Source organism: Numenius arquata, chromosome 1, assembly GCF_964106895.1.
Source record: "Numenius arquata chromosome 1, bNumArq3.hap1.1, whole genome shotgun sequence".
In the NCBI taxonomy this organism is placed as follows: Eukaryota; Metazoa; Chordata; class Aves; order Charadriiformes; family Scolopacidae; genus Numenius; species Numenius arquata.
The window spans coordinates 120258204-120282611 of NC_133576.1; the positions used below are offsets into that span (position 1 = coordinate 120258204).

At 34.7% G+C, this 24408-nt stretch overlaps 1 protein-coding gene across 2 annotated transcripts in view; it reads right to left on the bottom strand.

The window, feature by feature from the left end:
• Nucleotides 1-292: 292 nt before the first annotated feature.
• TNFRSF19 (TNF receptor superfamily member 19) overlaps nt 293-24408 on the bottom strand; it is a 62994-nt gene continuing 38878 nt past the window's right edge. Inside the window, exons 6-10 of one of the 2 annotated variants that reach the window (XM_074154088.1) lie at nt 9559-9723; nt 8168-8293; nt 7282-7384; nt 5170-5570; nt 293-2676 (exon numbers count right to left, since the gene is read on the bottom strand). In XM_074154088.1, the coding sequence (XP_074010189.1) occupies nt 5177-5570; nt 7282-7384; nt 8168-8293; nt 9559-9723 (788 nt within the window). In that variant the 3' untranslated portion in view covers nt 293-2676; nt 5170-5176. The remainder of the gene's footprint in view (nt 2677-5169; nt 5571-7281; nt 7385-8167; nt 8294-9558; nt 9724-24408) is intronic. The other variant, XM_074154079.1, reaches the window with a different exon arrangement.

Here is a 24408-nt window from a genome sequence, read left to right on the forward strand (position 1 = left end):
GACATTATGGAGACAGCAATCTGCGGTGCTTACCAGCTTCCTCCCCCCGCCCTTTCTTGAGAAGCAAAACGTTGAAAAGATTTTGAAGTGCTATGATTTTAACTTACTGCTTTAAGGTCCTCCAGCTTGAAGAATAATGCTACTGTTAAACAGCAAGCATCTCAAGACAAAGATGTACCAGATTACTGTAATTTTAATTTAATAAACCATTATGGAATTCTATAAATAATAAAGGAATTGATCACTAACTTTATATAGAATGCTACTATTAATTTGAGATCAACAAACCAACACTGGTTCATGTAACGTTTTATTCACAAGTAGAAAAAGTATTACAAAATGATTTATACAAGATTTTAATTTACATTCCTTAAATGAGTATTTAAAACAGCACTATAATTCCCTAGACATGATATGTGGGCAGTCTAAATGCAGTGGTAGTGTATGTTTTCTATTGGCATGTACAACATTGCTTGCCACAGGCAATATAAAAAAGACCAATTTGGTTAAATTAAGGAAAAAAGTATATACACAATATACACATATATTTAAAAAGCACTCTCTTCATTTTTTCCTCCCAATTTTCTCTCACGCTATCTGGCACTCAGTTAAAGAAATGAGTATTTTTCTCTAGAGTTGCTGGACAAAAACAATAATACAAAGTGTAAATTCCAATGGGAAAACATACTTACTGCGGCAGATGCTGGCAACACTTTTGAACACAGCTTTTTAAAGAACTGGTAATAGTGAAAAGTTAAATCTCCATCTGTTCGAAAAATATTTTGCCATATATTGAAATGCACATTGGATTTTTTCTATTTACAAAGTATATACAAAGACGCACACATCTCTTCATGCACATGTAGTGAAAAATAACGTTTTGTCACTTCTTAAATGTATGAAAGTATCCAAAGAAATTATTCAAAACTACTTTTGTTTGAATATGTACTTTAAAGTATTTAGCTGAGTAATTGTACTCCCTGTATAACCGCCTATTATTCTGTCCATGGCCAAATGGTGGGATTTACTGCTTTAAAAAAAATAATCGCTTATGTAATTCCTTCACTTACTTTGGTTTGAATTTGATAACCGTTACTCATGATTTTTGCACACATGAATAATCTCACTGGTTTTAGCTGAAGCATCTCACTGCCTCGGCTGCCTGCACTGCCTTTCCCTGGTCTTGTGCAGGTTCAACCTTCTGCTGGGTGCTTCAAAGCAGAAGTCTTTTTCCATTATGGAATAGGAATACTGTCTCAACATTTCCATTGCCACACACACCATGTGTGGAAAGATGAGTAATATTTATTGCAAATTTGCATTTGTTTTGCTGATTGCTTTGCTTTTGTCAAGGCACATTGGGTACTTTAAAGAATAATTGCTAGAGTTCATCACTGACAGGTCTGAGCCTGTCGAACGCAATGAATCAGTACTGGGATTACTCACAGAAGTGAAAACTGTTTTAGGGATAAAAATGACTGCAGAACAAATGGTATTATGGGATATAGTGCAACAAACTGCAGTGAAAAAAATCTTAAAGAATAGCAATGAAGGCAGAGAGTTGATAATCCATGAGACACACATGCAACTTTGAGGATTCAATTCAGAGGTAATTTTAAAAAAAAAAGTTATGAGTTAATTTGCATATTTTGTGTGGAAAAATTGAATATACATAATACTACAGTGAGAAAGACAGAGTGACATGAATGAAAACGCCTGCTAAATGAATGAATTAGGTCAACAGGAAGCTTGACCTTTAAAAATAATGAGTTACTAAAAAATATTAGTAATAGTCTCATTGTATGAGTACTTTCATGGCACACCTGCTATAGTTTGACATTTTGATGTGACAGTTGATTACATTTATTTCAACATCCAAAAATTACACGCTATAACAACAACTGCTATATTCCAATACTGAGACTACCAATTAAACACAACATCCTTATCTATATGGCTGACTGTCATTAAACTAAATCTAATTTAAAGCTAATCTCCTGCTATATTTAACAAAACAATGTCCCCTTCCACAAATGTAATAATTGGATGGAGGGGACTTCAACCATATATATTGTAACATGCAAATTCTTTAACTCCCCAAACTAGCTTATTGACTATAATGTAATATATAATAAAAGCTTCAGTTTATCAATAGATGACCTTGCATAAATAGAAATGTTTATTTTTTAACTCCTTCAGCAGCAGGAAACTGAGTTAAAATTAAAACCAGCCAAAAAAGTCCTAATGCATGTACAATTCTGCAAGCAGAATAACTGGCAAAGTCTTGTCCCACGCCTTCTGACATCTGTAGCCGTATTTAAGATACCCACCTAAATACAATGAAGTATTTATATTTCTTGCTGTATTTACACATACTTTTAAACTCACTCCATTAGACTTTTTGAGAATCTGAGGGAATAGAAGGTTCTTTTTAAAGAAGAGATGCAAAAGGTCATAAATTCACTTTCACGGTTCTCCCAGGATGCTCCTTCAAGTTTCACTTTACAGCTGTTACGGCTCAGATGCAACTGCTCAGAAGGTGTGAAATGATGCCATTTTTTTCCAGCTGATTTTGAAACCATGCAACACTGAAGACCAGACTATGTTTGATGAGAATCAGCAGAGGAGCATTAGGGAAGCATTCAGCTTTAGTACTGAGAGAAATAGCTTGGCTTCCTAAAAGAAAGTGATAGAACAGTGGTTACATAAACTTACAAAAACCTGTATGTACTTCTATATTTGACTAAACACTAAAAAAATACAGCTATACATACTGCTTGCTGTAAAAATTCAGCTAAACCTGTATTAAAATATCTACTAAAAAACTTACATTTATGTGCACAGAAATAAAAATATCATCTTTTGATTTTATTACTTTATTATTTATTTTTCAATATAGTTAAAGTGTGGTCCATTAGTATATTCAGTATAATAAAAGTATGGCCCATATATTAGTAATGCATCCACATGTACTAAAAGATCATCCTTCCCTCCAAATATTTAAAAAAACCAAGAAAAGTGAAGGGTAAATTGAAGAAAATGAGGTAGACTGATGAAATAAATTTCTTGGAGTTGTACAGTTGGTGACAGTTAAGCATGAAGATACATCCCACCTAAGCCTAGTCCTGCCCTTCAAATGCTACTTAAATTTCTACATCAGAGATGCATATATAATGATGCAGTGTAGAATACAAATATGGAGAAACTGTACAAAATGCATCAGTGAAGTCTATTAAAGAAAAAATAATGCAGTAAAACCTAACCCACCCAAACAGTCTTGCTTATTCAGAATTATACCCAAATCTCAACAGTAATACATCAAAATACAAACTCATCAAACACAGGATTTTGAAATGTCAGAAAAGATTTATACACACACATATGAATCAGCAATAAAATTTACAATTTATATATTGTAACAAATATGGTGAAATGTAAGTTAATTTTTATAGCGATTTTTTGAAATTCTGTGATTCCTTTCATCTAGAAAAACTCTAAATAATATTAATCACATATCTCATCAGTTGGCTTAGTGGTCAGAAAAAAACACGAATGTCTGATTTTTTAAAATCTTGTTCATATGGAAATATATTCCCTTAAAACATTGAGAGAGCATTCAAGTTTCGTTGATAACTGCTGAAAAACTAGGAACTAGCAGCGTCAAGGTTTGCATTTAGAGCCATATCATTGTCTTTTCTATATATACCTAGAGAATACGACTATCACCTAATGGTGTTATCATATACCAAAGTGAAACTATGCCAAGCGCTTTCTGACACATGGGCAGTTAGTGACAGACATTAATGACTACTCATCTTCCAGTGATACAGACAAAAACTACATATTGTAAGTAATATTGAGAAAAAAATGTGTGACCTAAATAAGGTTGATATTTTTAGTGACAGCAGTAGATTTTTCAGGGTGATATACGAGTTCCATTGAAGTCAATGGCAAAAAAATTCTTGACTTAGCAATCTGTTTACCTCCCTTTCCTCCTCTTGAAAACGTCACCTAAAGAATTATGGCTTGATTTCCAAAGAATTAACTATTGCACTTACATGTTTTCAGAATATGCATATTTTTTTGTTAAATACTAATTACTTTCTACTTTTTATTTAAGAACAATATGAAAGTGGCATGCAAACCAAATGGAAGAGGATCAAAGGAATGCAGTTTTATTTCTGCAGATGATCCAAAATTTCATAATTACAGATAGCATAATTTTCTTAATTAAGTTTGGTGCATTATTAATATTAGTGGCAACTGCTTCTGTTCCTGCCTCTGTGTACGTGAAGAGGAGACTATTTCAGCTTTCCAGCCACAGCCTGCACAACGGTTGAGTAACACCACCAGTATGTATGCCATACTTTGGGATCCTTTCACAGATGAGCTACCTGTTGCTCCAAGTTACTTACAATAGTAGAAAATACGATTTTAAAAATACAGAGCACAGCTAATATTCAAAAAGATATAATGATGAAGCAGTAGCAGGGTGACTTTTTGTGATGGTTACATCGTTATGTGGTAGAGATGACTGTTTATTACCTCTTCTCATTTTGACCTCAGACCTGCATTTTCTCTGTGAGTTAGAACACTGAGCTTTTTTAGATTTAATTATATTTTATGGACCAACTTGCGGAATGTTTTATCTGATGACATGGGACTACAAATGGCATTAAAAAGCATTTGAGATTCTCTCTTCTGTTTCTGCTACTCTGTAGTAACTTCACAGAGAAGGCTTTGTAAATATTTTTTGATGAACACTTGCATGTCTTTTATGCTTTATTTACAATGAGCAAAGACAAGTCCTGAATTCTTCCCTCATAAACAAGGACTAGCCTCACATAACAGTTTGGTCATGAAGCTATTAAACTGTTTTTTCCCCCTGATATTTAATGAAAAAAGCCCTGATAAATGCTCACTAGTGTACGGGCTTACCCTGTATTCTGGTTCACATTATCTCAACATTACAGTTTGAGTAATTATACCTTTCAAACTCAGTCAATGATTTAAAAATGTGAATCTCTTGTAGAATTTTAATTTATTTCAGCAATAGCTAGGTGAAGCCTAGGGAGAAACATAACCCTACCATGTTTTACGATTCTATTTTTATCTAGCTCTACGTGCCTTGAGTACTCATTCTCACTCCTTTGTAGTTATGTTTTTTACCTCTTTATCAGTCTGTGGAGTCATTTGCTGTTCCATTACGCTTTGTCTTTGGCTGGGTTTCAGCAGCCGCTGAGTTCTGAAGTGATGAAACTTCTATGCATGTTCTATGTTTGGAGATTTCAAAGGACTTTGCAATGTCTCCATCAAGAGACTTAGCTGAAATAAGTACTTCACTTAGCTCCTGGTTATTATCCGACTCAACAGTGGCTGTGTTTTCAGTCTCAGGACCGCACAATTTTGCAGATCCTCCAGCCAGTTCTGAATATGATTCACAAAAAGAAATGCTGTCACAACAAGCTGAGTTTTGCATAAGAGGCCAAGCATCTGAAATGTCTCCACAGGTAGAATGCGAAAGAGAACCAAGGAAAGTAGGAATCATTTCTCCAACAGAATCAGAAGCCCTGCAAAAGGATAACAGACACATGGTTTCAAAAGCACTCCAGAAAATATTATCAGTATTGTAACTACTGTCATTAATAATTATAGGTATTTCAAGAAGATTTAACAGGGTTATATTAAGTTAATACTCTAGAGGCAACCTTTACAAACTACTTTTTTTGAAAAGGAATACAGTTTGTTCCTCATCTGGAGATGAACACAGCTCTGGAGAAAACTACTAAAGGTAAAGAGGATGCCTAGAGCCCTTCACACTGTCAATTCAGGGTTTTAGAAAACATGAACTACAGTTGGTGTTGTTCATAGTCTAAAAAACAGAAATAGGATAAAAAATGCTGTAGTACTGTTCAGATACAAAGACTGTTTCAAAGAGGAAGGAATTTATTTATTCTCAATGCACACACAATGTGTGTGCGTGTGTGTTAAGACAAGATATAACAAGTTTAAGCTGCAGCAAGAAAGATATTTTTGAGTGTAGTATATACCAAAGTAAGTATTAACAAAACCAAAAAGATATACTAATACATTTTATTTCCAAAAACTGTCTACAGATTTATAAAACTGCAAAGGCTATGTTAGGTCTGATATACAGTAACAATTTGTGTGACAAAACTCACCTCACATTAACATTGCCTATAACAGATTTTAAGTAGCCTTGCTCATTCCAAAACATGATGCTTTAATAGCTTTGATATACACACAAAGCATTTTTATAGATGAGGCCAAAAGTCAGGACATTGAACCACAATTGAAGGAAATACATTATTTTGGCAAAGGAAATTGAAGCAAATTCCAGTTCTACTGGAAGGAACCATGGGATCTTTGATGTCCACATAGCATGGATATGACATTTATTTTTAAAGCCTTAACCAAAAAATCCCCACAAAGTACACAACTCTCAATTTGTCCGCCTTGGTGGTATAAAAGGATGACTCAAGCGTGCTGGTATTTAAACAAGTTGTTATAGAAAATTTAGGTATTTTGTATCTTGTACTTAGGTCACTAAGTCATCTTGCATGAACAATACCTATGAAGAAGTTGCCTCTACATTTTTATCTACATTTGGCCATAAGAACAAAACAGCTGGAGACCAATTTAAACCTTTTATGGAAAATTATTCTAGCTAAAAGAAATAAATACATCCTGTGTTAAAATCTGTAACCAGGAAACTCTGAAAGACACCATAAATTTTATATATTTAGCTCATGGCACTGCTGTAGAAATAACCACTCTACTACTTTATTTATATGCAGCTGATCAGGAGAAAAGAATGATTCCAATCTGGTAGAAAATCAGTAATACTAGATATTTCAAATCTCACAGTCATTAGGAGTTTCTAAAAAAAGAAAATCTTCATGACACTTCTAAACTCTACCTTCATCCCCCCAGATTCATAGGTTTATGCAGTACCTTGCTAACCCTTAGCAGAAGAGGGGGTCACCAAATCCTCTTAGGTACCATAGAGTAAGAGGAAGACTATCTGCTTGGGAGAGCAGTCAGTCATTTCTTCAAACTGATACATCAAGTCAGCATTTATTAAGTAATACTTAAAATTGATTATTTATCATAAACCTGTTTTTGCACAAAATGGGAGGATATGGCTACAGTTCATCAAAATCCCTCATTCCACTCAAAAAAAGCTATTGCATCTGTATAAATATCAATTTGACTGCATAAAAATATTTAATGTCTAATAGATTTATAAAACTAAATTACCTTTCATTAAGCGTAGTCTGTGAGTGGAAAGCACAACTGTGACTGCTGTGCTCCAGGCTACAGGTTTCATCACAGCACAGTGATGGAATCAAGTGAACTGGTCCTAAGGAATGAAAAATAATTTAATAATGTTAAAAGTGTCAAAGCTCTGTATAAACTTAGTCTCTGTACTCTTTCAAACTTGAGTATTAGTTTGTCAGTTACATCACAATATATGGGTTGAGGAAAGAGATTTTTTTATTGCAAAAAATGGGTTCTTTAATTTATTACTTTAAAATCAAATTATTTACAAAAGCCAGGCCCTTTCTCCGGCAGTCATATAGATGCCAGTCATGAGTATCCACTTTTTAAATTAATTTGCTTTTCAATTAGATATGCATGAGAGGAAGTACCACATTCTGAGTTAAGGTATTAGGATGATATTTAAGCCTGTGCACTTGTGTTAAATTATGTATTTGTTAATGTCATAAATGCATCTGTTCTGATATTACTTCACAAAATCTCAAGTATTTGAATTGTTCAGGTTGTTAATGTCCTTTAGCGTTCACAGCACATTCTGAGATACTGTTCGGTAAATCCTTCACACTAATTTAAGTCTTAAAGCCAGGTGCAGTGCTATTTTTATCAGAAAGAAATAAGATAGACATTTAAAGCTTATTTTTTTTTTTTAAGTGAAGGGTCATTGGAATGAAAACAGGAAAAAAGATCATAACCAAATAGCAACTTAGATATTCTATCTGCTTATTGAGAAATTAGCCTAGGACAAAGGGTGATTTGACAGTGTTAGTTCTGCAGTTGAAGTTAAATGTCACAACTCAAGTGTTAAGATAAATATTAGATAAACGTTCATCATGCCATAAGGTCACATTTTAGGAGACTAACATACCACATGTCTGTGATGTGCTTCTCTGGCACTGGCAACATGTTCTGTGGTCATACTCATTTAGCCGTGGTCTATCAAAACATGACAATTCAGAGCCATTGTAGTGAATGTCTTGCGATCTCAGAGACCCTTTGGACAAAATGAATAAAAATACATATTAGTAAATGATACTCTTTTTCCTGTTCAGAGCCTCCTATCTTCACAGAATGCTTGAATGTCATACTACACAGTATTTCCATGCGTTTTCCAACTGAAAGATCCACAACGATCATGTGGTTTCACATAATGCAAAGCATAGATTTTGCAACAAACCCTAGAACAGCTGGTTCAACTACAGCCTCTTCTAGGAAGACAGTTGCTCTTATTTTGATCATTTGAGAGTATATCTTATTCACTGTTACATTTTCTCTGGTTAATGATTCTCAGCGATTCCCATCTGAAATTTTCCACATTCAGCTTTCAGCCACTGGGATTTTGTTTATGGTATCTTAAAGAGCTTTATATTAACAGCAGACTTCCTTTAATCTGTATAATTGTAGGCCAAGGCAAATGAGTTACTAAACTTCACTATCTGAAATTTGAATTCACTATGTCTGAACTTCTCAAAACTTACATTGTAAAGCATCTTCTAGGTTAGGAACAATTCTTTCAATGACTCTCTCACTCTTTTTATTTTTGCTTATGCTGTAAGCAGTGATAACATCAACATTATTCATTATAACACTATTCTTTTTTGATATCCAGGGTTCATTAGATGCCATAAACATATTTTAATAAGTTTTTTTAAAATTATAAATGGGAATTAGAGTGCTTTTGACTTTTCTTCTCCTTAATTTAAATTAAGGGGCAAAAAAACGTTTATTATAAACAAACAGAATTACACTGATGAGGTGATATGGATGTTCTTTAAAATTTACAAATCTAACTGGCTTAGGCATTTAATTTATCTTGAATATGTTCATAAAACCAAAACTGTAAATGACAAATCTGCTATCTACACTAGCCACATTCATTACCTTGAAGAGCTAACCTGTGTTTCGTAATAGCATCTGATGCACAGATCCTCCAAGCTGGTATTTCCAAATTGGCATTGGAACTCTATAATGACATCCCAGCTTGGATCCTTAATAGTCCAAATATATCTGTGCAGCATCTAACAGAGTATGGCACAGAATTAATGCAACTGGACTATTTCTGGACAGCATTTTCTCAGTGGAATCTGGAACATCCACACTAAGCTGGCAACCTTGTATGGGGTCTTGGGCTTCTGCTAGCTTGTTCATCTCAACACTAAACTTGCTTAAATGCTGTAGACATTTCATCTATTTGCCTACAGAGAGATCCACCAAACTAATACCGGTATTACAAAGGAAGAATAATAATTGGAAACTCACAGCTTGGTTTCTTCTCCATAAACTGCCTCTTACAATAGATAACACAAAGAATAAGAAGAGCTAAGAGTACTGTTGCAAGCGCACTGCATATAACAGCTGCTAGAGCAGTGTCTCGAGGACTGGACGCAGTTGAAGGGATCTTCACAAGATTTACTTTGGTGGTACCTGAAATATAATTAAATAATAATTAAGGTGAACTGTAAACATTTCAGGAATATAGTCATGTAAATGAAAGTCTGGGAAATAGAAGAGATTTGTAGCACAGAAAAAAAAAAAAAGGATGTTCCCTCTGCTGATGTATAAACATTAGTTGCACATATAAGTAGATATGATTATCAGAACCATATTCTGACTGTACATGAGAATGGAATCAGATCTTCACCATGAAAACAAAGAGCTCTCAATTTTTAATGTCAGATGATTTTAGTATAGAGAACATTTCCTAGTGTATAGTCGAGAAAGCTATCCACTAGAGGGAGTCACAAATACATGAACTTCCTTTAATAAGGAAACTTTCTGGGAACTGAGACACTCACAGAAGTTCAAATGCTGTCAAAGGTACCATTTTGCTTGGTTGTACATGTCATGACACCAGGGTCATTTCTGGGATCAAACCTAGGATTTCAACTGTGCTAGCTTATTTCATTCAGTGATATTTTTTTAATACGGATAATACCTCTAGTAAAAATTCAACAGATTGACTTTATATCCATATTAGTAAAGACTTAAGCCATGTTTCTAGATTTGACAAACATTGTTACTTTTACGTGGAAAGTGAAAAAGATTTTAAAACTATCAAAGCTTTAACTGCAGCTACTCAAACTATCTCAAACTACAAACGGTCTTTTAGAATTAAGCTATTTTTTCACAACCTAAGAATTTCAATAGCTCATCTATTTCAATCTACCTTGGAGATCAAATCAATTCAATAATTTATGAGAAAAGGGAACAAAACATTGAGTATTTCTCTGACAGCAATTTTTTAAAAAACCACAAACCATATTTTATTAACTTATAAAAATAAGTAAAATGTGCCTATTTAGCCCAGAAATTCTTTAGTTAAAACCTAAAGACTATAATTTCCTAAGAAATGGTCCATGTAGTCATAAGCTTAAATTGGGAGATAAATGTCTGCCAGAGACAATTGTTTGATATCTTAACTGCAATATAATAGCAGAAGAAAACTTACTAGCTTAGTTAGTGCAACCAATGGAATTGTATTACTCAGGAATAATTTTCTGGAATAATTATGGTATTTCCTCTACACACATCAAAAGTGGGTACCAAAGTGTTTACAGTACCATACTTCTTTTTTATAATGGCCAGATTGCCAAAAAGCTACGTACTTTGAAAATCAGTTTAATTCCATCCAATTCTAAGTTTTCAGACCACTTTAACAACAAAGAAAATATTGACTTCAAGGAAATAAAGAACCCCAAATTTAAAAAAAGACATCCAACATATTAAATAAAAACATTTTCTACAGATTCTAGTATCATGTAGTTGCTGGTAAGTAGGGTCGCATAAAAAAGTGGAGAGGTCACATGACAGCTATTATTCAGAAGGAAGAATGTTTAGTTGTTAATTTCCTGATTTTGGTGTGAAGAGAAGCAAGTATTACTGCCTTTACATCTACTCAAATATTTCTATTTACCTTTGATTTGTACTATTATGTTCCGCTGTCACATCAAAAGTGTGAAGAGCAAATTTATAGCAGATCTTTTTTATATCCTTTTCATTTGCCAAATTGGACAGAGTGAAGCTACTGGAGAGAGTCCAACAAAGGGCTGCAAAAATGATTGGGAAACTGGAGCCTCTCTCCTATGATGAAAGGCTGAGAGACCTGGGACTGCTCAGCCTGGAGAAGAGAAGGCTCGGGGGAATCTCATCAATGTGTATAAGTCCTTGAAGGGAGGGTGCAAAGAGGACAGAGCCAAACTCTTTTCAGTGCACCACACGCAACGGGCACAAACTGAAAAACAGGAGGTTCTCTCTGAATATCAAGAAACATTTTTTAACTGTGAGGGTGACTGAGCACTGGCACAGGTTGACCAGAGTGGTTGTGGAGTATCTCTCCTTGGAGATGCTTAGAAGCCAGCTGGACAACCAGCTATAGGTGACCCTGTTTGATCAGAGGGGTTGGACCAGATGATCTCCTCAGGTCCCTTTCTACCTCAACCTTTCTGTGATTCCAAGTTATTAAAATACAGCAGATCTCAAAACTCAAGTCAATAAAGAGGCTGAATTCTCTTACATGAACTAGAAATACATTTTGAAACTCTGTCCTTGTACTGAAATGTAATAACTTTTGTTATCATAGCAGATGGTCTATCTATTATTTGTGTTCCAGATAACAGAAAAAAATTCCAATTCAGGGTCTCGGGTACTTTTCCTCTCAAATAATTATTAACTGTCCCTCTCTTTATGTTCTTTTAAAATTCCTATTACTCAAAGAGCTAAGTTCTCTTCTCCAGATCTTCATTGTTATTTAAAAGAAAAAGCAACCACTGTCATAATCTTTTTGTCATAACTTGAATGCTCTTGGCAGGAGCATTCCAGAGAGAAAACTTTTCACTCAGTTTCTAGGATTCTTAGAGCTGTAGTTTTAAGTTTATAGTTTTAACAGATTGCAGAAAACTCTGCATGGTATTTAAAGTTCCAGGATATAATTCTGTGAGAAGCAGTAAAACTACATATGTGAAAAAAGCTGTCCATACAGCAACATGTACTGGCTTTGGCGTGAAAATCAAGGACTGTGCTTTGATACTAGGTTTTCCATTTTAGTCACCTACCTGATTTAGTCTTTAGAAGGTTAAAGACAACCTGGACAAGTATTTAAAAACAAGACAATAAAAAACTGATCAGAATGTCTTAAAATATTTTTCATATCAACATACCCACTTGTATCAATGTACCTACCTAAACACACTAAACAGTTCTTAGAAATTAAGCCTTCATAATTAGTAGAAAAAAAATTCTTAATTTTGAAAGCAAAAATAGAACAAGAGCACTGGCGATGGTGCTGCTATATTTTTGTCTTTCTTCATTTGCTCGCAAAATGTATCTATTTGCAAGTATAATTACATATTATGGGAAATAATAAATTATATATATTTCTTTAGTGCCCACCAGCAATATCCAAACTGGAAATACAGCCATTTTACTTTAAATAGGGATGGCAAAAGTTTAAATTTATTTTAGCCACCTAGTTATTTAAGATTTATTTTATTTGGTTGGTTTTGTTTTGTTTTTTTTCACTTGAGAAAGCAATTTTCTGTTCCTGAGAATGCCTACCACTCATCTTCACCTTCAAAGAACTTTTTGGAATAGCGACTGTGAGCAGTCCATTGTAGTGTAGCTCTAATTATAATGATAGTGATCTTCCCTGCAGAGACCAATACTTCAGAAGTGGGTTGCTATTGTAGAAGAGGCCCGTTGGGCGTTGCTGAACTCTGCTTTCAGTGTTACTCAGATATATATGCATTTTCATAAACACTCTCTCTTTTCAGGCTCACAGACTTAATGGTCCCATTTCAGTAAAGCAAGGAGGTGCATTTTAAACTTTAAACTTGTACTCACATCTATTACATGATTAAATTTAAATGTGTAATTAAATACTTTGTAAACTGGATGTGATACATTAAGAAAGGAGGGAGGAGGTGCACACTGGTTTATGATGCTGGAAAGCATGCGCATATTATGCATCACAAGAATAAAACAGAAAAATACATTTTATTTAAGAAATAGATTTCCTTTTCCAAGTCTTAGTTCCAACATATTCTGGACATGTGCTAGCACCGAAGAATTACCCAAAATACCGAGCTGTCTCCTGCATACACATTCTTCCCTTAATTAACCAATTGTACTTCGTAATGGTAGTATACGCAAAGGTGTGGTTCTTAAAAGCAAGTAAAGTTTCTGTTCATCCAAGATGGTTAAAAAGCAGTAACTCAGCTAATACAGAACACATGAATCCCAGCTGTATTGCTACAACTTCTGCCAATAAACAGAATAGTTGAATTTTCAGCCTATTGTACAAAACAACCAGAGAAAGGACAAAATGTAAAAAGACTTCCTTTACCACTTATTTCATGTTTGTTTTCTCCAATTTTTTTCCAGAACCATGATTAGCTACAGTCACTACTGGATTCAGGATGCCTAAAAGAAAGCTTTCTGTAGTAGGTTAACCATGGGAAAACAGAACTTGCAACATTTTACGTTTCTTCCATGGTTATAATAAATATAATAATAATAATAATACAATTACCAAAGTTGAGAAGGATAAAATGTGGAATATTATGTTTAGGCTTTCTTTCTTACCATGTCAAGTCAATGGTAACCCAAAGCGGGTTTACTCGATAATCAAAACTTCACTTAGATAGTGAAGTACACATGGCAACATTAGAGAGAGTGACATTTTTTACAATCAGGATTGAAAATACATAACAAAAGTAAATTAAAATTTCTGGAAAAAGGCTATTTCTGGTCAAGAGAGGGGAAATGAGCATTTGGCTATTATAAAAAGTATTTGTCCATTAGCTTTACATGGATTGGCCCAAGTTAGTGGTATCAATCTTAATTTGACAAGAATTAAGGGCTCAGACATACCCTCAAGTTATGATAATTTAACAAGCTACTGCCTGTCAGCTGAATTGCAGTGGCTATCTGTATGTGTGCTCTTGATCTATGGAAAATGCAAGCCAATGTGACTTATCTTGAAACTCCTTTGTTTTGAAAAAAGTTTACAAGATGTTTATGTTCATTTAAAAATCTACCTAGTCCCCAATAAGCAAAATGATGTATTATGTATAAACATGGTATGTGTATATATAATGCACATACTACATGTATCATTAGTGTGTATATATAAAATACATGTGTAATATATACTATTGAGCATTAACATCAGAACAAAGTAAGTTGTCCTAAGTATATTTCTGAGTCTTTATAAAGCAGCAGATTGCCTCCCTTCTCCTGATCTTTCAAGTGGGAGGTAAGAAACTTTATTAAACATTACTGTTGGAGACTGTGGTAAACATTGGAGAGTCTCCCAACATCTGTAAAAGGACAGCCATTTGTGTGCATGGCCTACACCCAAAAGCTCATCATGTCAAACCACATTTTTCAAATGTACTCCAAGTGCTGACTTTAAAGCCTTTAGTTTCCAAGTTAGTACCCTACCACTTTTTTTTTTTTTTTTTTTTAACTGTTTTGTTGGGTTTGTTATTTTTTAAATAAATGTACCAAAAAGCCCTAGGGGAGAACTGACTACTCAAGTATTTATCCATTGTTTGGAAATCCTGAGAAATGTGCTTATAAATTAAAATATTTGGAATTTGATTTATTCATGTCCAAGACCATTTCTCTTGCACTGTGTATTTTCACAACTGCTGACAGCCCTTTATGTTTAAAATGGTAGAACAATTACACTGTGTATGTGAATTTAAAATATATACGAACTCCAGAGTACTGGATAAACACCGTTATGTCTGTGAAGCATAGTCAATGTTTTTCTTTTAGTAATTAAGAGATGTTAATTCTTTTTACTATCATAGTCATCTAAATTGAACTGATATATGGGCACAAAAGTAACATTGTTTCATACACAAAACTTTCACCTTTGAGAACTGTCTAGCCTTTTAAAAATACTACACAAGAATAAAGCCTCAAATCACTGGTACCCTCAACCTGAAAAAAAACTGGGAGCAAGCAAAAAATCAGAAGTGGGATGAAAATCTGTGTCACCTCTGAACGTCATATTCTCTGCCCTCCTCCCCCCAACATAACATAACTGGTTATCAATGTGAGAAGACTATATATTTCCTCTATAAACTGGAAATACTTAGCATGGTCTGGTGGCACAAAGTAGATATTGCTGTTAATATGATTGTGATATTTGCACCTCTGACATTCGAGGATGTCCAATATCTATTTTGCAGAAAATGCAATTTCTTTCTCAGGTGTTTTCATGTGTTAAATCAGTATCAAATAACATTTTTTTCAGAACATACAAGATTGCTGGGTACAGTAGAAAACCCATTTCCCTACTTCTCTTCTAACTTGTACTTTTAATCAAATTCTTTTCCAGACATGTTTTGGGAACAAGAACACAATACTTTAGGATATTCTCTTGTTCAAATCCAAGTACAGAATACATTCATCCCACCCAAAGTTGCTCTGTTTCTTCAACAGAAGATGAAAGTAGAAAGTATCTGTTTTGTATTCTGTATGTACACTCCCGTTTCATCTTTAGGACTACCCAGTTATAGAATAAAACCAACCTGTTGCGGTATTTGAGTCAATTAAGTCTGTTTATGACAGTTAGTGCTTGTATACACTCTCAGTTCCAAAATGCTTATACAAGGCATTACCCACATAAGCAGAAGAAAATGCACATCATTTTCAAGTGGGTAGCTACTGCCATTACATGTTTTCTAAAAGAGGAAAGATCCTATAGCCTTTAGAATCTCATTGTATATTTACTAGGTAAATGACAATAGTGTGTATGTAAATATAAGAATAAGGATGTCTGAGGGTTTTCTTCAGCCAACAGACAGTAACCTACTTACATTAATCAAAAGTGTAATTGAATGTGCATACTGGTTACAGATCTGTTCTAAAAGGTTCAAAGAAGATCTCACAGTTGCTGTGATAAGCTTTCTAGATTGGTGCATGGACTGGTTTTCAGTATGGATTGAAACATTACAGTGTGGAAAGCTCCATCCTATAACCATGACCAGACAGACAGGACTGGGCAGGGAACACAGATGCTCTTCCAGCTGCACACTGCTGGCAGGCTGTATGTATTACAAGTGCAATTGCCACATACCCCCTTTTTATAAGGAGTGACATGGAAAAGAAACGGGCACTGGGTACAAGTGACTCTTGGGCAGGTTACAACTGGACACAAGAGGGAAACTTTTCACAATGAGAACAATCAGCCATTGGAATAATCTCCCCAAGGAAGTGGTGGATTCCCCAACATTGGACCCTTTTAAGATTGAGCTGGGCAGGGTGCTTAGGACGTCTTGTCTAGACCGCGTTTTTGCCAAGAAAGGGTGGACCAGATGATCCTTGATGTCCTTTCTAACCTGGTATTCTATGATTCAATCTACGATCTAAACCCACAATCACTGAAATTAATACAATACTACATATATATTTGTATACATCCCAGTAAAGCAAGAAATGAATTGCAAGTCAGTCACAAAAGAGTTCTTGTCTCCCTCCGATTCAATGAAAAGTAATTTCTAACATTTCACTTTCTACCTCAATTATTTTCCCTCTTTGTCCTGTTTCAGCTGTGGCAAAAACCAGGGGGCAGAGCAAAAGCTTGCATGATGACTGTAAGCCCATTTCTTAAATTTGTTAATACAAAGTTTGATAAATATCACTAATAGTCTATGCAGGACATTTTCAAGAGTTACGTTTTGTCCTTACTTCAAAAATGTTTTGTGAAGATAATAGCAGTACTCAGGTACCTCACTTCTGCCTGCAGACTGGATACCTGCTTTGTCATCAGAATCACAGGGTACACTGTGATAATTTGCAGCCACAAAGTTTTTATAGCTTTAGAAAATAGGGATTATATTTTTTAAAAAAAAGTATACAAATGAGTGATAAGACAAGACCTACTATATTTGAATATCAAATTATTTGCAGGATCATTTGCTTATTTGGCTTAAAAAGGAAGTTCTTGAATTGGCCAAATAACCTATCTAGTCCAGAGAGCTACATGTTCCAGAAGCAATAAAAAAAATTCAATAAAATTTTAGTACCCTTCCCTTGTTGCTTCCTGAGCTACAATTAAAATATGAAATAACAGGGTAAGGAAAATGAAATCCTGATGGTTAGAGACATCTCCACTCTTTAAAATCTCTGTAATGCACTAACATTTTTTTTGTTACTGAATGGGAAGAAACATAAATGCTAAAGAAATTCTTTCAGCTATTAGAAACTCCATGCAGGAAGAGCCTACTTCTAAAATGTGACTAACAAAAAATTAGTACTGAAAGAGATCTGGAAATATATGTGTGTATGCGTATGCATTCAACATTGGAAGAATTTATTATATTAAATTTTTACATTAAATTATCACATTAATTTTTACAAAAGGTTACTTCTAAACTGAGAGAATATATGAGAAATAAAATACAAAAGTCCCACAACTTTCAGATAAGCTTTTGAATAATCTAAAAATCAATGCACATATAAAATTGATGCCACTATATTTTGGTATCCATTTTGAAGACAAAGGACTTGATCTTTTGGCACAGGTGCTAAGTATGTAGAAGTGAAGCCCTAAAATCTGTAATTTTTAAAACCAAGGTCTCTACCTGGGAAACTAGAGGCCTGCATTAGAGCACTTACTTCCTACACAGTGCAAAGAAAAAGTTAAACATAGAACAGAACCTGAAATATCTGTCACATTGAGTAAGACGATGCCTAAAATCACATTGCTCGGCCTATAGATGTAGAAACCTGGAGAAGGATACTAAACTTTTTTCTTCCCATAAATTACTCAGAGTGGCAGAGAGGGGCTTCCATCTTCTCTTAAAACTCTCTTGAGAAGAAAAATCTATGATCTTATTTTAAAACTAAATTAAGGGAGGAGAAATCGGGAGCATGGCTTATAACGCCTTTCAGATGCAACTCTTGGAAGAGTGAGGGGGGTATTTTTGTTTTTTGTTTTTTAAAAACGTAACTGCCAGCCATTTTCACATATTGGGGGAAAATATATCTGTACTACAGAAAACAGAGTGTATTTATGTAATTAAGACTGTTTCATAATACTTACAACTGGGCTGAATTAGGATTCTGAATTAAGGTGGAAGTTAGGAGTTGCATAACCAACCCTACCAGTATTTTCCAACTTTTTAATGTTCACCTTTGCAACCTCAGCATCTTTAAAAAATGCTTTTTTTGGGTAAGTATTCTGAAATACATGGGATTAAATATAGATTTTCATAATGTTATAGCACATAGCCGTAACACCTTTAGAAGCTGAACATTTATCACCAGCTTACTGTAATACTGCACATATGAAAGTAAATGTCAAGATTTACTGCAAAGAAAGTTACCTACTGTGCAATAGTAAGCATGCACATAAAAACTCTAGTACAGATGAAAAAGCTGTAGCTTTGAAGTCAGAAATAATAGCAGCTTATAAAAAGTAGTTTTTAATTCACCACTTAAGCTTTGGGGATAAAGTCAAGTCATACAAAACAAAAGGCTGCTGCACACAACATCCTTGCTTTGTTATATTACCTAATCTGAACCATAACATCTCCTGTCTTTAACAGAAGTCGATAGGAATTAGTCATAGAATACAGAAGACGCTCTGAAACATTATCTTTGAGAAGTCAAGCTCTATTGGTGAGATCCATCTGACCAAAGCAAACATCTGCTTCTGAGGGAGTCACCTGAACTTTCTCTACACAGTGGTGGTGGGGAGGAGAAAGGCTCTTTTAGGGTGCAATTAATCTGATTTGTTTTAAACAGCTCCCTTGATCATCTCCACCAAATATAGAGTGACCCTAAGGTCACCATGTAGCCATTACAGATATCCACAGTCAAGAAGAAGACATCCTACTCTGGGTTTGTTAAGTAAGGGTTTTGGATGCCTCTGACTACTTTGACTGGAATTTCTGTTTCAGTTCATTAACTGTATAACAGTCACTATATGTTTTAAATCACTTCTGTTGTAAAGATAAAAGTCAGTAACAACTGCAAAATTTGTAACAACCACTTTACATTGGCAGAACCACAGAAAAGCCCAGCAGTAATTAGTAACTCACACTCTGCATGCAATATAAAATAGTGTGTGGCAAATAAGACCAGACGTGGAACTATAGGTTTTGCCTATCCTGTGCTTTAAATGAACAAAGTTCCAGTGGGAAACAGCATATGCAACAATGTAAATAAAACTTGTATCAGAGTGACTATATACTATGGAATCTAATTATGGTTGCAGGCCTCAATTCCAGCCCATTCTAACTTTGGCAAGTTTTCTTAGAATGGAGGCTTTGGTTTGTAAGAAACATTTCATCAAATAATAAGAAAACTTTATTTAACTTATTTTTTATTCATGTTTTTATTTACTTAGCGGGAGTAAAAAAATAAAAATAACCTGTACTCTAAAAACTCCATTTTCCTCCTTAAAATTAATTAAAAAGGTAAGAGGAAGATCAGGTTTTAAGACAGACAAAGTTATTCAATATTGAATTTGCAGTTTTCATCTAACCTGTTATTGGCAACTAGATGAAACTCTGTCGTGGCTTCGGCCGAATTTACCAAAACCAGACTGACAGATGGCCCTTCCCCCCCCCTCCTCCCACCCAAAAGAGGAGAGAGGAGGAGAAAGAGATAAGGAGATTCAGAAGTTTAGAATGAACTAAACTACTTTAACGAAGAATTAATATTAAAATAAAAATAAAGAAGAAAATAATGAAATAGATACAATATATACAAAACCATATCAAGCTCCCAGGATGACAGTCACGTCACCGGCAGGCACTGGGAAAGTCCCAGACTGGACTCAGCGACGGATGGGAACTGGATTCCAGCTCTGCAGTCAGGAACACACGGATCGGGATCAAAGGCAGATGAACAGACAGAGTCCTCTCTGGACGTCAGCCATCGCAGGAAGAGGGCTGACCCTTTGATCCCTCAGCTTTTATACTGAGCATGGGGCAGATGGGATGGAATACCCCAGTTGGTCAGGTTTGGGTCACCTGTCCTGTCCACTCCTCCCCACCGATGTGACCCCTCTACGTTTTTCCGTTTCCGACCCTCTAAGGGGCAAATAACGAAATGGGCTGACCTTGGTTGTTATAGCAATAAGTATAAGCAAGGGCCTCCTGCATACCATTCCTTGGCAAGGAGCACAAACATTGGTCTTATCATTCTGAGAACGAGCAGTTTTCTCCACAATATGCCGTTAATTTCAGAGAGTTAGAGGAGGCCTAGCTAGGATGTAAAGTTACAGAACGGAAAATTGGTTCGGTTTTACTTCAAACCGGGACAAACTCTAACTTCAGAAATCTAAAGGTCTAAAGATGAAGTCAGAACTACTCAATTTAGGCTCTCTTTCTAAGACAGAGCCAGAAATACAAATCTCCAGAGAAGTAATTAATCTGAAATGTCTTAAAAGACTGTTTAGTGTTAGTTACTGATGCTTACCTTATCTGGCTTGCCTGAGCTCTTGAGGTACCCAGCTATCTGCTGATTATCACCAGGAGTGTGGGCTGACGGCTTCAGGGTTAAGCATTAACTTTTATATGCCTAAACTAGGGTGCATTAATTCCATCCTAAATTTCCACATATAGCTATGGTAACTATAAATATATGTACATTCAGTAGTATGCACATCCAGTTATACCACTTAATGGACTTAAATGAAACATTATTAAAACTGGTGGATGCAACCCTTTATTTAAGAAAGCTGTAACAAAGAGCTAATCTTTTTAAGACACAGTCACAGCCTATATCTCAGACAAAGGCACGTGTCACTGCTCAAAATAACACGTGAGATCACTCTATGATCTCTATAGAAAAGGAGGTTGGCAGCACACTGCTTTAGCACAAGTGAACCAGTAAGAGTAAAAATGTGAGGCCTATCACCCCAAAAATTAGAGGGGAGCAAAGTAGAGAGCAACAACTGAAATGATACAAGTGATGAGTAGGAACATTAGGTTTGTCTTCTATTAGGTTGGTATCAGCTCATGAGGTGTTATTTTATAATGAATTGCTGAGGCCCTTGGTGCATGACTCTTGTTTTAAGGCTACTGCATTTTATCCTATTTCCAATACATTCCAGTCTTTCAGGTCATTCCACTCGTCTGGGGAGATATTTCTGTGTTCTTTTGCTTTTCAATTATTTTCTTACTAATAGAGATTTGGCAATATGGAAAGTTTCAACCTACATGGATTCCCCATTTTCTGTTGTTTTTTTTTTTTTTAAACAAGAAATTTAAGAGTAACACAGCCTAAGTATTATGTATCCAAGCAACAGAGCCAATAGTATCTACCAGCACAAAGCAGAATAAAAAACCCCAGCAGACTCTCATGTGTTGTTCAGCAGTATTTTATACTCGCACGTCAGTTGCAACTCGGACTCTCTGTACCCAAAATACATAGCAGTCGCCATGTATTTATACAGTAGGCACCAAAACTCAAAGTTCTGTTGAAGTGGTGCTAATGCAACCATTTCCAGAATTAGCTGGGTCATTATATGAGATAAATTTAAACTAACATTTTCAGTCCGAACACAGCTTAAAAGCATGTTATTAAATTCATGTATTTAAGATAGTCTAATGCTTCTGTAATTAGAAATTGTCTAAAAAAAAAATCTTAAAAAAAATTACTGAAAAGCTATAACTACTACTTATTTTTCAAATTACCACTTAAACACAGTAAAGTAAAAATTAACTGAAAAGATGTTTTCAGCTTTACTGCAATATATGCAATACTGGAATAGTTTTGATCAACCTAATGGCCAAGTTAAATAAGAACCTTGTAAACCCACTCCATACAACAAACAGATAATTGCTTATAGCCACTGCAAGATTGGGCTAAAGGGGTAGCCACATTAGTAAGTACACGTAAGAAAAAAAAACCATAGGAAATAGTACTTATTCAGTTCAGGTCAACGATTAGCCCCTTCTTTGTAACTCAGGAACTTCAAGTTCACTTTAATCTAGTGTAATTGAGCTAACCAGCTCTTACATTAAAAAGTAATGATTAAGTTAAATTTCTTGCAGACATTCTGTACCTAAAACAAACATGCAGTATGCCTCTGGCAAAGAAGAATACTAATTATAGGATTGACTCATAAGATGAAAGGTTGCACAAGTTACTACTAGAAACAAAAGTATGGTGAACTGGTTTGAAAAAACATATTGAAATTCTCATACTCTGCAGTTAAGATGAGAATTTCATTTTCTAACTGTATTTAGCAGTGTTAAGAAACAAAACTAAATATGCTTGCAAACTGCTAGTTCATATTTTAGATGAACAAAATAGAAGTGAATACTGCGGTTGCAAAATTCACCATTCTATACACTAAGGAATTTTTTAACCTAATAACAAAGTGAGCTCTCTACAGTGAATTTTTACTACACAAAAACATACAAAACTAAGTATTTTGGTCACTCTCAGCTTTCTTCTGTTATATAAAACATGCTCTTAAATGGATATTTAAGGATTTATTGCATTGTTCAGGCAATAAACTCCTAACTTCACTCTTAATGCAACAATTCACTCCCTGATTTAAAAGGAATCATAAAAGAAACATATCACCAAGGCTCCAGACATCTGTGGGGAAGGATATGCAAGTTCAAAAGTAGTTTTGTATTTCAAACTGAAGCTTTCACTGGGATTAGCAGATAGGGTTGCCAGCTGTGAGTTAGAACAAAGATGTGAAATCTGCCCTATACGTTACCGTGTACTGATTCAATATAACCGTCTGAATGCCAGATGGGCACCACTTATGTAAACTCCTACTAACAGTTGCATGAGTTTGTGATGTGAATTCATGAAATAAATTAAATTTAATTCAATTTATTCTAAAATCATAAGGTAACATTTCAATTTTCATCTCAAGCTATACATTTTCCATCATATTATAGTAAGCAATGAGAATGTATTTTCAACAAGATTTACGTTGTATGTTGTGCTCTTTATGAAATCCATTAATAAATGTGTTAGCAGATAAAAATGGATTACACATAATTAGTGCAATCCTCATGCTGAAACCAGAAAGCCAATGCCTTTCAGTGCAATTCAACTTCGTCAAATATCACTTCAACTTCATGCCATATGCTTAAAACTTTACTGAATTATGATAATACATTTTGAATATACTAAATTTTCAGAGAATTTAAACAAAATAGTGTTGAAAAACAACATCTCCATTCCTAATTTATTCTATGATTTCCATTTGTATGATGGAAGCCATTTATATTACATCTGCTCACTCTGAAAATAATTTTATAATTATATTGCTAACAACTTTCCTTTCTAAGTAGGGACTGCTAATAGTAATATTCTAGATTTTATATTAGAGGGGATGATTTTTTTTTTTTCTTAGGGAGTCAAATTTCTAGTATTCAAATTTTCCTGTTCTCCTCCACAATCAAAATAAATGAGCACTTTCAAGAGGTCCAGAAATTACCATTTGTTTTACATTATTTTCCTTTATTAGATTTTCTGTTGTTGAAGAATGTGGTAGGAGCTTATACTACAACTTTCTCAGTAAGGGCACTAGTGTAGCTCCCTGTTCACTACTAGATCATTTGTTTTTATAAAAATTGGAAAATTCCTTGTCCGAGGTCTCTGTTACTCTGTCAGCATGGACAGAAATTAGTTATCACGGCCAAAAGGATTTAAAAGAGATAGTGACATTATTGTATATACTGCATTCACTTAGGAAACAAAACTGAAGACGATACAATTCGAATCTTATCATGTATCTTAAGAAATTGGATCTATAAAACATTATGTGGTTTGCAATAACAATTGAATTTACAATTCTGAAATTATTTTTAGCAGCCAGAAATGACAATTGTCACACCTACTGACCACTGGCAACATTCAGTATGTTTCAAATATGTCATAGTTTCAAATATGTCATAGTCACAACTAAGACAAATTCTCTGTTCTCAGAAACCTGGTCTTCAGTGGCCAGAAAGTAAAAAGGAGTTTCCCCTCAGAGAATGCTAAACTGCCAGGAAGGGAAATTCTTTCACAGATCCAGACTAGTATGATGCAGGCACTAAGGATATGATCCACGTGCTCAATGATAGCCACCAAACACTCTGATCGGTGTTCAGTCAACAAACCCAATTCATC